General features: G+C 36.4%; 1 protein-coding gene across 1 annotated transcript in view; it reads right to left on the reverse strand.

The window, feature by feature from the left end:
* Nucleotides 1–15,634, reverse strand: part of LOC126229635 (sodium/hydrogen exchanger 3-like) — a 702,719-nt gene that overhangs the window by 131,114 nt on the left and 555,971 nt on the right. Inside the window, exons 5-7 of the mRNA XM_049942376.1 lie at nucleotides 15,252–15,341; nucleotides 3,022–3,092; nucleotides 2,559–2,795 (exon numbers count right to left, since the gene is read on the reverse strand). Of these exons, the coding sequence (XP_049798333.1) occupies nucleotides 2,559–2,795; nucleotides 3,022–3,092; nucleotides 15,252–15,341 (398 nt within the window). The remainder of the gene's footprint in view (nucleotides 1–2,558; nucleotides 2,796–3,021; nucleotides 3,093–15,251; nucleotides 15,342–15,634) is intronic.

The raw sequence follows: 15,634 nt of genomic DNA on the forward strand, positions 1-15,634 counted from the left end.
CCCCCCAGAACAAATATATATAGAAGATGTTTACACTGAGTGGAGAGGTACTGTATGATCACCACAAAAACTTCAAAAAAATACAACTTTCAATAACTGTCATTGATTTTCATTCACAACAAAACTTTTTTTAGATGTGTAAGAAGGCCCTGTCCCTGAAAATATGTATGTGACATTTGTTGCAAAAAGTCACATTCACTAGTAACACTTACATTTTTAGATTAAGGTTTACTGAAAAATTTATAAAAAATCATTAAAAACACTAAATCTTCCTTTTTTTTTAGAATTTTAAAATATAAATTACCAGACTAGATTACAATTTTCAAAAGGTGGGCACAAGGTACACCCCCCACCCTCCCTTCCCTGCACCCTCATTGGTATTGTGAGAGTTTAAGAATTACTAATGGTGAACTTATCACAATTAATATGTAGTCAAGAAGAGTGGAAGTTAATATTAAGGCTTTGCTTGTTGAAACACTAGGTCATTCTTCAGCAATGACTTGGAGGAATGACACAAACTTAATTAATGACATAATCTACTAGCATCACTTAATCCCGAGTACCAACTCATGTTCCTGTGAATGGGGATTTATTTGGGTATTGTGTTTATTGTTGAACATTCATTGCAAATTGACATTGTGAGGGATAACATTTGTCTCTTGTTCGTCTTTCATGGAAACATGCTACCATTTAAGCCACCCAAGAGCTCATCATACACACAATCCAATCTTCAACTTTCCAGTACATCTCCCTGAAACTGTATGGAGACTTTCCTACACACCACGTCAGACTAGTATCCTTGGCAAAAATGAGATGATGGAAAACACTTAGCCACAGCCTAGGGCTTGATTCCAGAGATAATTTTTCATTGTATCACTGCATGCGCAGTGAAATAAATACTCCCAACAAGCAAAAAAAAAAAAAAAAAAAAAAAAAAAAAAAAAAAAAAAAAAGAAATCACTGATCAATGTATGTGTGACTAGTTTCATACATTCCATACAGCAAAAGATTTTCAGTGATCATGTTTCACATGAGTATCAATAACACTGGTAAAGAAATTCTTGCTGTCGTTGTAGACGTACATCTGAATACTGGTTTCATACAGATCTCAATGCTGGTCTACCTTGCATCAAACTTCTTGTATCTTCTTAATTATTGCACTCTACATCCACCTGAACCTGTCAATTACCTTGAAGCAATAGTTAGGCCTTGTGGCCTAATAACTAAGTGTGTACATGGAAACCATGAAAGCATGAGGTCACGTGACTGAATCTCAGTCAGATCATGGAAATTTTTCAGATTGTCTTTCTAACTTTCAACTCTCAATGATGTGAAGATTCATCAGGAACAACACATGGTTTGGATTCAATGTTAAACTGTAGGCCCTTTGCCTGTTTGTAGTACTAGTGTGGGTTAGCGACACACAAGGCACCGAAGTGACATCTAATTGAAAGATTTGCAACAAGCTGCTCATACTACATTATTATTATAGTCTGCCTCTACAATTTCTACCCCCTACACTTATTTCTAATGCCAAAATAATAATTCTTTGGAGCTACAGCATGTGTCCTATCAACTAATCCTTTATTTTAGTCAAAGAGTAACATAAAGTTTCTTCTCTCCAATCTAGTTTAGTACTTCATCAGTTTCTCATTCTACACATAAACTCTTCAGCATTTCTCTGTAATGCAACATTTCAACAGCTACCCTTCTCTTCTTATCTCTACTGTTTGCTGTTATTATTTTACTTCTGTAAGGCCAGACTCCAAACCATTACTTCTGGAAAGAGACTTCCTAACACTTAAATTTACATTCAGTGTTAACATTTATATCTTTCTCAGAAAATATGGTAAGCTAGCAAAGTTTTCAGTATTGTTTATGTGCCTGTCAATGACTCGATGCCTGCTTTTTTGAAAAGCTTTTCTTGCTATTGTCAGTGTGCATTTTATATCCTGTTTACTTCTGCCATGGTAAATCTGCTGCCTAAATAGCGAAACTTGTTTATATTTACTGTGTGTTATTTCCTCACTGAATTCCCTCAGCATCATTTGACCTAATTCAACTAAACTTGTTTTTATTTTTAATTTGTGTGTATCCAATAATCTCTTTCCAAGACAGTGCATTCCATTCAGCTGAACTTTAAGGTACTTTGGCATCAGTGCCACAATTATTGTGTCACAGGTAAATTTTAAAGCTTTTATTTCTTCACTCTCATCTTCAATTCCCTTTCAAATTTACCCCTTAATACCTTTACTAGTTTCTTACTGTACAAATTGAATAATATGGAGGGTAAACTACAATCTTGTCTCACTGTCTTCTCAATTATTGCCTCACTTTCCTCTCCTTCATGTCTCTGACCTGCATTCCGGTTTCTGTAGAAGTTGTTCATTACCTTTCACTTCCCAATTTTACTCTTGTAATTTTCTGGAGTTGTTAGGAAATTTGTACTTCATGATAAAATGGAAAACAATACTACACTGTCTTTTTTGCAAACAGTTCAACTGTGGTTAATGTAATGATAAAGTAGGGTAATAAAGCAGTAAGCAACATTAACTCACCTTCCATTAAAGTTAGTACTCATATTTCCATTTATATTCCCACTAGTGAAATTTCTAAATATTGCTGACATAGATTCTGTTCCAGAAATATTTCCAACAGTTGACGCATTTCGACGCATATACTCCATGGCATCTTTCATTGCCAATTTTGAATAAGTTTCAAGTATCTTTGGTTCTGCTCCTTGATGATCTCGCAACAGGTATGGACGGATGAATTTGTTATCAAAACGTTTAAATCTGAAATGTCAAATTGGCTTTTGGTCAGTTAATTCTGTTTTGATGCAGATACTATACAAATAAATTGAATAAAGAAGCACATTTTAATAAACGGATGAATTTGTTATCAAAACGTTTAAATCTGAAATGTCAAATTGGCTTTTGGTCAGTTAATTCTGTTTTGATGCAAATACTATACAAATAAATTGAATAAAGAAGCACATTTTAATAAATCAGTTTAAATTACTTGTCTCTGAGATGGTAATTTCCATGTTGTCCAAGGATATCTTCAATTCCAGCCATCACATGATCCATTAACTGAAAAAAATATAACAGTCAGTGACATTATGTCTTGGAACATGAACACTAAATACTGAATGGAATAAATACAAACTTGAAATTTATTAGAATCTAATTTCTGGTATCAAGACTCAATCAAACAAAAAACATAGGCAAAAGTAACTACATCTAGATGACAGACCTGAAATGCTCACTTTGGTTAGTGTAGAACAGGGAATCAGTGATCATAAGGCCATTCATTACAGCATCACTGAATATGACTGTAACTAGGAATACAAAGAAAGATAGGAAGATCCTTCTGTTTAGCTGGAATGACAAGAGACGGATTTCTGATTACTTGGTAGGTCAATATGAAAATTTCATTTCCTGCACTGACAACATTGAGCCCCAATGGACACAGTTCGAGGCCATCGAACAATACATTTTAGATAGGTATGTGCTGAGAAAAATTGTGAGAGATGGAAAAGACCTGACATGGTTCAACAACAATGTTAACAAGCTGCTACCAAAGTAAAGAGAGCTTAACTACAAATTCAAAACATACCCCAACTAAAGCCTCACAGACAAACAAAAACTAAAATAAGCCAAAATTAACATAAGGAGGGCTATGCATGAAGCATTCAATTACTCTGACAGTAAAATTCTGTTGACAGACTTGACAGAAAATCCTAAGAAATTTGGTCTTATGTTAAATCAATAAATGGATCAAAGCCATCTGGGCAGACACTCTGTGACCATAATGGCACTGAAACACGGAGCATAACAAAGAAAAGGCCAAAATACTAAGTCGTTTTCCAAAACTGTTTCACTGAGACAGAGCACATTGTAGTGCCTATTTTAAACTACTGCAAAAACAACAGAATGACATATCAAAATAAGCTGCCAAGGGACAGAAAAGCAACTGACATTCCTCACCACAAGAAAGGCCACTGGATGCTACACAGAGTATGTGAAAGGACTAGCCCCTCTTCAAGCAGCAGTGTTACATAGGTCTCTAGAGCGGTGAAGCATTCCTAAGATTGGGAAAAATCACATGTTGTTCCTATTTTCAAAAAAAAGGTCCTCAAATACTACTGAGGGGCTATGCCTCTCATGTCAATCTGTTGTAGAATTTTGGAATACGTTTATGTTAGCATATGATGTCACTTCTGGAGACTAAAAATCTCTTCTGTAGGAATCAACATGCGTTAAAAAAAATAAAATAAAAAAAAATTAAAAAAAACGCTATCATATGAGTCCCAGATCACTCTGTTCATTCATGAGACCCAGAAAGCAGTAGATACAGGTGTCCAGGTAGATGCCATGTTCCTCTGAAAGACATTTGGTATGGTTCCACATAGCCACATGATGAGCAAACTATGAGCATACAGAATATCAGGCAAACTGTGTGACTGGACTGAAGAGTTTCTATAAACTGAACACAGCATGTCATTATAAATGGGGAGGAGTCTCTGGAAGTAAAAGTAACTTTGGGTGTGCCCCAAGGGAGCATTGAAGGACCAGTACTTTTCACAGTATATACAAATGACCTAGGAGATACTGTCAAAAATTCCAAGAGGCTTTTAGTGGATGAAGAAGATGATGATAATGATGATGATGATGATGCATGTACAGAAGTGGCAACACTTGAAATTTGTTGAGAAATGCAGGAGGACCTGATGAGGATCATAGCTTGGTGCAGAGAGTGGTACTGACCCTCAACATAAACAAATGTAATGTATTCCAAATAAGTAGGCAGAAACCCCATTTATTGTATGATTACATGATTACAAGACCATCACTGGAAGCAGTTATTTCCATAAGATATCTAGGAGTATGCGTATGGAGCAATTTGAAGTGGAATGAACACATAAAATTTACTGCAGGTAAGGCTGATGCTAGATTGGGATTCACTGGAAGAATCCTCAGGAAGTGTAGCCCATCAACAAAGGAAGTAGTAGCTTACAAAACTTACTTGAATTTTCTCCATGCTGGGATCCATACTTAACAGGACTGATAGAGGAAATAGAGAAAAACCAAAGAAGAGCAGCACATTTCATTACTGGTTCATTTAGTTAGTATGGTATTGGTTGTTTGGTTGATTTGGAGGATGGGACCAAACACCAAGGTCATCAGTCTCATTGAATCAGGAAAGGATGGGGAATCAAGTTGGCTGTGCCCTTTCAAAGGAACCATCCCAGCATTTGCCTGAAGCAATTTAGGGAATCGCGGAAAACTTAAATCAGGATGGCTGGATGTGGGTTTGAACCAGCATCTTCCTGAATATCAGTTCAACAAGGTAATGAAAATGTCAGCTAACTTTATTTATGAAGCTTAAGAAACAGAGAATAATATTCTAATTGGCTATCAACATTTCACTCATGAATGGTTCTCTTGATTTCTCATGATTCATTGCACCACTACCAATTGCTGCAAGTTATAGAAAAACTGCTGTCATCATAAATGCACTTTCACCCACTGGTTAAATTTCAATAGGATTAACATATTTCACAAGCAAATGGCAGCCATATCCCTTGGATATAAGCCAGTTACACTTTTCTAATTGTTTTATATCAGAAAGAGAGAGACTTACATGCACTTTGTGCTTATTTCTTCTTACTGTTGAGGGTCTGCATTACTTCGTAGTTTTGCCTTTCATATATTTCTCATTGTACAAGCTGTAATGTTTACTTTCCTTTCTTTAGATTATAGTTTGTTCTAGTGACTGACTTTATATCAGGATCTGGCCCCAGTGGACTTAAGTGTAAAGAGAGAGTAGTGTGTTGGTAGCTTCTGGAGGCTGATATGTGCTTGGGATGCACATCAATTAATATGAGTAGTAATCATTGGGAGAAGGAATTAGAAATGGATCATGTGTCATTTGTGTTTAGTTACTACAGTAAAACCCCCTTTTTACACTTCACAGCTGAATGGCCCAAAAAAGTGTAAAATGAAGAAAAGTGTATAATACGGGAAAGCATACAAAACACAAGTAAAATGAAGAACTTACTCTTTATATCATTCTCTTTATATTGTTCAAAATATGAAACTAAAACAATGTAAACTTTGCCTATTTAAAAAAAATCTTTCTAATATCAATTAACTCTACTTGACTCTCCACAATATACAAAGTATCAATAATAATAATAATAATAATAATAATAATAATAATAATTTTATTGTCTTTAAGCCATATAATACAATACAGTACACTACATGCTATAAAAGGACAGAATTGTTAAGAACTTTACAGTTTAATATCACAGGTCATGAAATCCTTTACATTGTAGAATGGGTTTACAACTAACCAGTCATAAAGTGTTTGTTTGTATTGTTGCTCTGGTAAATTTTGTATACCTTGTGGAAGTTTGTTAAATAATTTGTGGCCCATAAGTTCATAACTGTTAACTGATTTTGACAGTCTGTGGTAGGGCGTATAGATAGAGCTGTTTGTCCTAGTGCTGTAACAATGTATATTTGCCCTGCGTTTTACTTTAGGTAAGTTCTTTTTTGTGTAGATTAAAACATAATAAATATATAGGTTTATTACTGTCATGATTTTTTGTTGGGTAAACAAAGGTTTACAATGAGCCTTGTATGGTGAGCCTGTAATTATCCTAATAGCTTTCTTTTGCAGCAATAGTATATCATGCACACAAGTGGAGTTTCCCCATAAAATAATGCCATAGGATATGATGCTTTGGAAAAATGAGTAGTAAGATACTCTAACATAATTTTTAGGTACACAGTGCATTAATTGCCTTAACAAATAGATTACCCTAGACAATTTACCGCTAATATACTTAATATGTGGATTCCAAGAAAGTTTATCATCCAAATATACCCCCAAAAACTTAACACAACTAGGATCATCTGATGGAAACTTGTCTTTTAAACTAAATACCATCTGCTGGGTTTTGCTTTCATTAAGCAAGAACCCATTTGCTTTAAACCAGAGTGAAGCTTGTTCAATTGTCTCTGTAACACATGTTTTAAGGCTGTTAAGATCATTACTGCTGTTCAGAAATGTTGTATCATCAGCATAGAGTACTGTTCTGGATTTGATAAATGATGGCAGGTCATTTATCATTATTAGGAAAAGGAAAGGGCCCAGCACGGATCCCTGCGGAACACCTACCTCAACTTGTTCTATACTGGACATTTCTTTCCCAACACAGACGGCTTGCTTACGGTTTTGCAAATATGATCTTAATAGCTTAAGGCTGTTACCTTTAACACCGTAAAAGTCCATTTTTTCGAGTAGTAGTGTATGTTCTACACAGTCAAAGGCTTTGCTTAGGTCACAAAAAGTCACTTGGGCAAAGCATTTATCTTCAAATACTTGATGGATGTATTTAACAACATTGTCTATGGCATCAATGGTTGACAGGTTTTTCCTAAAGCCATACTGTGATCCACTTATTAATCCTATGTTATCAAAGTAAACAGATAATTGTTGGTAAATTATGCATTCTAGAACTTTTGAGAAAACTGGGACTATGGATATTGGCCTGTAACTTGAGACAGAATTTTTTATCTCCTTTTTTATGTACTGGAACTACCCTAGACAGTTTAAGCTCATCAGGGAAAAAACCCTCCAGTATACACTTGTTTATACAATATGTTAGGGGGTACACTATACAGTCTATTACTTTCTCAAGCATGTTACAAGACAGGTCATATATGTCTACACTGTCTGATGATTTTAACTGCTTCACTATTCTTAACACAAAACCAGGTGAGACCTCAAAAAAATTGAAGGTACTTGTGTTTGTTGATGACCTAGCAATATTTTTTGACAGTAACTGTGATGAGCTGATTTCGGGTTTAATTATAGCACTTCCTACTTCCTCAACTGATTTAATAAAAAAGTCATTAAATTCCTGAGGAGAGATACTAATTTTGTCACTTCTTTTATCTTTGGCGACACTATTTATTAGAGTCCATGCTGCTTTGCACTTATTGGTGGATTTCTCAATACTTCTGAGATTGTGTGCTTGTTTGGCTTCCACAATTGCTTTTTTGTACTCATTCCTAGATCTAACATAGGCTGGTTTAGCATGGTTGGTTTTCAGATTTTTATAAATATTGTGCAACAACATAACTTGATTTTTCATAGTAGACAGCTGTTTTGTGTACCATGTATTTTGTCTATTTGGAACTTTTGCTTTTAGGACTCTGTCAGTTACTTTGCATTTCTTTATTGGTATGCAGTCATTAAAGTGTCCCAGAAATGCTTTGAGAAACCTATCAAATAGTACCTTTGCTGGCAGATAATTGCTTAGAGTATAATGTGTCTCATCATAACACAGGCCAAACCAATCTCTGTTAGAAAGGGACGTACGAAACCTGTCAATTTTCTCATCTGTGACTGGTCTAGTGACCACAACTTCTGGGACAAACTTATTTACATAACTCTTATCAAGAGGGAACCTACTTGTATAATTTAAAGATACTGAATCATGATCAGAATATGGAAATACTGTCACAAAACATGATTCTTCTGTTGTTTTAAAATTTACAAATATATTGTCAAGACATGCATGTTCTCTTGTAGGTTTGTTATTGACTGAATGTAAGTTGCACTGTCTTAGTAGGTTTTGGAGTTCAGTGACAGTACGTTTTTGTGTTGTGACATCGAATTCAGCATTCACATCTCCACCTATCACAATATCATAATGTATCCATCTAGTATCTGTAAGTACATGTAACAGCAGGTCCAGTTTTTCTAAAAAAACATTGGTTATACCCTTAGGTGACCTGTACAGGGAAATTACAACTAACTTAAAACTGTCTATTACTATACCAGCAGCTTCAAAGTTCTGTTCATCACACAGAAAATCTAGATCTAATCTATTGAATGTACTGCTAAATGACTTGTTAACATATATTGCCACACCACCTCTTAAATGCAATTTTCTGCAGTAGCTACTGGCAAGAATATAATCATCAAATTTAATAAATGTAAGTTCACTCTCACTAGCCCAGTGTTCACTTAAACAAAAGATATCAAACTTATTTTCTAATCCAAAGTCATTGACAATAAATTCTTTATCCCTTACTCCTTCAATGTTAAGATAACAGATCATAAAATCAAACCTGTCTTTCTTTACAGATGCACTATTTTGCTGAGAGGCTATTAAATCTCTGGCACTATTTATCTTATGGGCTTCTTCCCCTTGCTGCCTTCTACTAAAAAATCATTTAGACGTAATGGAGGTACAGTTTTCCGTTTGCCCACTACACTTGATACTGCTTCTACTCTTGGAGGTCTCTTCGCGTCTTCTTGTTCATGGCATGATCTAAGTGGCTGGGTTCCCACTGTAGGTAGTTCAAATGTTGCTGCAGAATGGACAGCTGGATCACCTGTTGGTACACTTGTTGCTGAATATGCTGCCACTTTTGCTGTTTTTGTTATCTTAGTTCCTGAATGAGGTGTTCTACCTGTTGTAACTGTAGTTACAGCTTCCTCTCTCCCAGCACATTCTTTTGTATGATCTTTTGACTGAGCAGCGATTTGCCCCATTTATTTAAATGCATACCATGTGTTGTGAAGTGCTGTCTTTCAAGATCGTCAATACTGAGGAAAAAAGCGTTTGAAGTGGTCTTGCAGATCTTTTCATACATCCTGTTTGCTTTTTGGATTTCTCTGTTCACACAAGAAGATTCAGTAAGGTCATGTCTGTGTGGAATGCCTACAACAATAACTTTTTGATCTTCTGTTGTACGTAGCACATCTCTTAGCACTCTGTTTGCTACTGTTAGTTCATTCTTATATACATCGTTTGCACCGCCCAATATTACAATGCATTCACTTTGTGTCACGTGATTATTGTTTTTATAGTTTTTCAAAACTTCTTTTAGGCCTGCTCCAGGTTTCACAACACTTGTCACATTGAGATCCTGCTGGAAACGAAGAATTCCTGCAATTCCTCTTCCGTGGCTGTCAGCAAGCAAAACTGTAGGCCTACTAAAGTTTTTAGGAGTCACTTTGTTTGCAACATCGAGACAGTTACGTTTTACTGACTTATTGCGCTTTATAAATTTCCTGTCCGCCGATTCCGATTCGTAGTCTTGGTGTGAGTTGCTTGTTTCAACATTTTTACGTTCACAATCTGTAATAAGATGTTGAAATCGATTTCTTAACGGAACTTTTAACGCACTGGAAACAAATTTAGGTTTTCAAAATTTCTTTGGTACACTGTACTCTTGAAGTTGACCGAGTTCTTTATGTGATGGGTCAGATAGACTTTTAATAATATTTTCCAACAACAGAGCATGTTCTCTTGTGGCTTTCAGTTCTTTCTGCAGTGATTCGAATACTATGATTTCACGATTTGCGCGGCACATTTCACTCGCTGCCAGACGTCCGTTACACTTTGTTCCACACGTACACGAGATGTTTTCATGATTTATTTTCGCGAAGCACTGCGAATGATACCAAATATGCAACACTGAACAAATTCTAATGCCACTTGATACGATTTTGTCGCATAACTTGCACCTTATTGACGCTAAATACTCGCAATTTATGGACCGATTTACTACCACATCTATATGCGTCGCCATAGTGGTAGGCAGAGGCAGAGTGCTGAACGCACAAATGCATGCACAAGTTTCCCTCCTTGTTCAAATCATGTCCAAAGGTGTAAAGAAAATATAGAAGCAAAATTATTTTGTGAAACAACATTAAAAAGATATTTGTGTTCTAATGTGAGACTTGTCATTGATAATCATTATAAGATTATGGTAAATAAAACTTGTAACACAATATTGGTTAAAACACCAAAATTGGTAGGCATGATATCTGTAGTTTGCTGCCAACAAGGAAGTCACTCAGTTCGGGGACATCCTGGTTAGAAAGAGGGTGGAAATTATTGTTACCTTATGGAGCATCTTGAGGAGGAATGTATACATCTGACATCAGGTTGTACCAACCTAAGGCTCCACCCCTAGTAAAGATTAGTGAATTTCAAACGGAAGCAACAATGATTCATGAAAGCCCATTAAGTAGACACCCATCTTAAAAAGCAATGTTTCTTTGTATAAATTAAATCTGTTGTAATACAATGCAATGAGAAGAAGAAAGGTTACTACTAGAGTCACTATTGTCAGATCACGATTACCATTAAGGCCGTGACTTAGCATACTTTCCCACCATTCCAAGCACTGTGAACCTTTAATAAAGGTGGGCATACCCCAGCATGTCAATGATGAAACTCTTCCTCACCACACTAAAGCTACATTACATGATCAAAAATTTTTGTATAGCCTGCCTTTTCTGCTTTATTCCAAGGCTGACTTTGAGTGTGAATACGATGCACTTTTTGCAGAAATTTGTATGAAAATCAATGTTAAACATCATGATAACACCAAAGAAAACATAAAATATGAGAAACTTTGTTCCCCATAAAAATGTTATTATGGCTTCAGTTGTGATATTACAAATAATACTGGATACAGTTATTGTGCATTTTTACAGTATGTTAGCTTCAGAAAACAATTGTACATTAATCATAATGGAAGTGAAAGTTAAATTATTAGCTGCTAATGTATCATCCTGTAATCTGAGACTGCAATTAAATAAGTGAAAAATGGTAAGATTTGGAATGTATTAACAATACACAACTTGTGCCACAACTCAAATTTCTTTATTAATACAAACAGTTTCAAAATGTGTTCATTCTATCTTCAAGCATATATGGACTACTGCATTAGACATTTATCTAAACATGCAACAAAACTGCTTACAAGTAGATGGGTGCTCACTCCATAACTAATTAGGCATCATGTTCTACAAGTCACACATTTCAGAAAAGTTTGAAGTCAACTTGCAACAACCATTCGCAGATGACAAGTGGCAGCACTAACAGTTGAGGGTATATAAAATGTGTTGGGGGATGTGGAAAATAATACAGTCATTATTGTAATGCAGAAATGGAGTAATTTATCTGATGACCAAAAGGGTTTTATCATTCACTTTTGGGCCGAGTTTGGAAGCATTTCCAAAATAGCTAAGCCTGTAATCTGTACACATGCCACTGTAGTTAAAGTATATTGTGCATGACAAAATGGTGCTATACAAAACTGGTGGTGAGGCAGCTGTGGTGCACCATGGGCAACAGAGGACAGGGGTGAATGACAGCTGTGCAGAAGTGTATGGGTGAACAGACATGCAACTGCTGAGCAATTAACCACTCAGATGAATCATAGGGTTACCAACAGCATCTCCTCAATTACTGTACAGTGAGCATTGCTGTGTATATGTCTCTGCAGCATGCAACTGGTTCATGCACTCATGATGACTGCTTTTCATTGGTGATGAAGGCTGGAATTTGTACACCAATACCATAACAGGACCTCTACTGAGTTGCAACAGGTGGCCTTTTTGGGGGAATCATTTTATACTCCATTAGACAGATGGCTGTTGGCATTTAGGGCATAAACAGAGGAAAACAAACACCCTGCGACAATCATCAGAAGGCTCCAGGCTGAAGGGGATGCCCTGGGTGATCTCATCTTTTTGAAAGGCACAATGGATCAATACAAGTATGTATTAGGATAATGCAACATGTCACACACCTCACAGCGTACATGCATGGTTCGAAGAGCACGAGGATGAGTTTACCATACTCCTCTGGCCACCAACTCCCTGGATTTAAACTCAATAAAGAATTTGTGGGACCACCTCAGTCAGGGAGTTTGCACCATGGATCATCAACTGAGAAACCTAGAGCAGCTGGCCATGGCACTGGAGTTGGCATAGTTGGCATTGCTCCACATCCCTCTCAGCACCTTCCAAAACTTCACTGACTCTCCTCCTGCACTTGCTGCAGCATTCCACACTGCATAATGTGGTTATTCAGGCTTTTGACAGGTGGTCAAATTAATGTGACTGAAGAGTGTATATACTAACTGCCTTTCCCAATACCTATAATGTTACTTTACTAGTGGAACTAGCACCCAGATATTTTATATGGATTGAATTTAGATAAAAGTATGACATAAAAGTGTGTATACAGCTCAAGATGAAATGGACACATTCTGGAACTTATTCTGTGAATAAACACACTTCAGTTGCAGGAGGGCTGATATATCAATTACAGTTCATCTAAATCTACATACATGCACTAAAAGTCAGCAAACAGTGTGTGGTGGAGAGTAACTTGTATCATTTCTAGACCTTTCTTTTCCAGTTCCATTCTCAAATAAAGTGAGGGAAAAATGATTATCTATATGCCTCCCTGTAAGGCCTAATTTCTCTTTTTCCTATCTTCATGGTCCTTACATAAAATGTACTTTGGTGGCAGTGGAATCACTCTGCAGCCAGCTTTAAGTGCCAGTTCTCTGGATTTTCTCAAGTGTGTTCTATGAAAAAAGTGTCATCTTCCCTCCAGGGATTCCCATTTGAGTATCTCCGTGGGCAACTCCATAATACTTGCATGTTGATCAAACTTACTGGTGATAAATCTAGAGTCAGCCCCTGAACTATTCAATGTCTTCCTTCAATACAACCTGGTGGAGATCCCAAACACTCTAGTAGTATCGAACTCGGGACCTTTGCCTTTCGCGGGCAAGTGCTCTACCAACTGAGTTACCCAAGCACAGCTCACGCCCCATCCTCAGAGTTTTAATTCCACCAGTACCTCGTCTCCTATCTTCCAAGTACTTCCCGAGTTCAAGTCTCGGCCCAGCACACAGTTTTAATCTACCAGGAAGTTTCATATCAGCGCACACTCTGCTGCAGAGTGAAAATTTCATTCTGGAAACTCTAGTAGTAGTCAAGAATGGGTCACAATAGTGCTTTACATGCAGTCTCCTTTACAGATGAACCACACTTTCCTAAAATTCTTCCAATAGGCTGAGTCAACCATTGACCTTCCCTACTTCCGCTCATTCAAAAAAAAAAAAAAAAAAAAAAAAAAAAAAAAAAAAAAAAAAAAAAAAGGTTCAAATGGCTCTGAGCACTATGGGACTTAACATCTGAGGTCATCAGTCCCCTAGAACTTAGAACTAATTAAACCTAACTAACCAAAGGACATCACACACATCCATGCCCGAGGCAGGATTCGAACCTGCGACCGTAGCGGTCGCGCAGTTCCAGACTGAAGCGCCTACAGCCGCTCGGCCACTCTGGCCGGCGATTCACTCATTCCATTTCATATCATTTTGCAATGTTTGGCCTAGATATTTAGTCAATGTGATTGTGTTAAACACTACTCTACTAATGCTGTATTCAAACATTATGAGATCGTTTTCCCTACACATCAGCATTAACTTACATTTTTCCAAATTTAGGGCCATCTGCCATTCGTAATGCCAACTAAAATTTTGTCTAAGTCACTCAGTGTTGATACAATCACATACACTGCAGTATCATCAGTACAGAGGCACAGATTGCTGCTGACACTGTTAGACCATTTAGGCATATAGAGAATAAGAGCAGTCCTATAACACTTACATGGGGCACTCCTTATAATACCCTTGTCTCTAATGAACATTCACTGTCGATGACAACATACAAGTGATAAGTTTCTACCACAGCCCCTGCACTGGCACAATCAAGGAAATAATCCAAAACTCTTAACTCTAGCATAAGGGTACATCTTTAAAAAGTAGGGGTATTTCAAAGAGAAATGGATTTAGGTAGTTATTAGTCTATCAAGACTTTTGCCATTTCTGGGCTTGTGAAAAATTCTCTAAAACTAACATTAGTTTCTGTATTCTTTTCAATCATGTTACAGTTACTCTGTAGAAAAGCAAATTTACATCTGAAAAGCTTCATACTAACTTGTAATAGTTAACACAAATTTTCAGTAGTGACTCTTTATCAAATTTTGTCATGAGGAGCACATTATTAATGATTCTCTTATATCACATTAGTATTGTATACCATGGACTAACATCAATATGTTTACTGTTCAGCATATCAAATTGGCCTAGTATTGCATTATATTCTCTACGGACATATTCTTACAATTCCTCTGAATATAAAATCCGCCAAATAAATTCCCACCACACACTATATCAATCTATTCACTCATCCAAAATTTAATAGTATAGCTCCAATTAGTTGTGAAACGCTCATATCATATAGTTGGACCTACTGTTACTGTTATTTACAATGGTTTTCAATGTTCCTGCTGTTGTACTACTTCAGTAATGATACAATACATAATGGTACATTGCCGTACTTACTCTTTCATGTATCCTTTCATTCATTGTGGGTTTCCTCTTTTCTGCTCGTTTCACATTTAATATCCTAACTAGAGGTTTGATTGTTATACCCTGTGAAATAAATAAACATGATAATTAATTTTAATATTGCAGATAATAAAGATAAAATCTCAGTAACTGATTTATGAACACCCATTCCCAAGTAAAAATAGCTTCAACAACTTATTATTAAAATAATTTTGTGCTCCGTAAGTGCTTCATTATGTTCCAATTACAAGGATTGGAACTTAAATAGTGGCAACTATTTCTTCACAGCTGATAAAAAAGAGTTACATGTTTGCACCAGTTACTGTCCTTCAAAGTAGTCACCAGCGTTGTGTAGAACCTGTTGCCAGCGATGTGGA

The sequence above is a fragment of the Schistocerca nitens genome, unplaced genomic scaffold, assembly GCF_023898315.1.
Source record: "Schistocerca nitens isolate TAMUIC-IGC-003100 unplaced genomic scaffold, iqSchNite1.1 HiC_scaffold_376, whole genome shotgun sequence".
NCBI lineage: Eukaryota > Metazoa > Arthropoda > Insecta > Orthoptera > Acrididae > Schistocerca > Schistocerca nitens.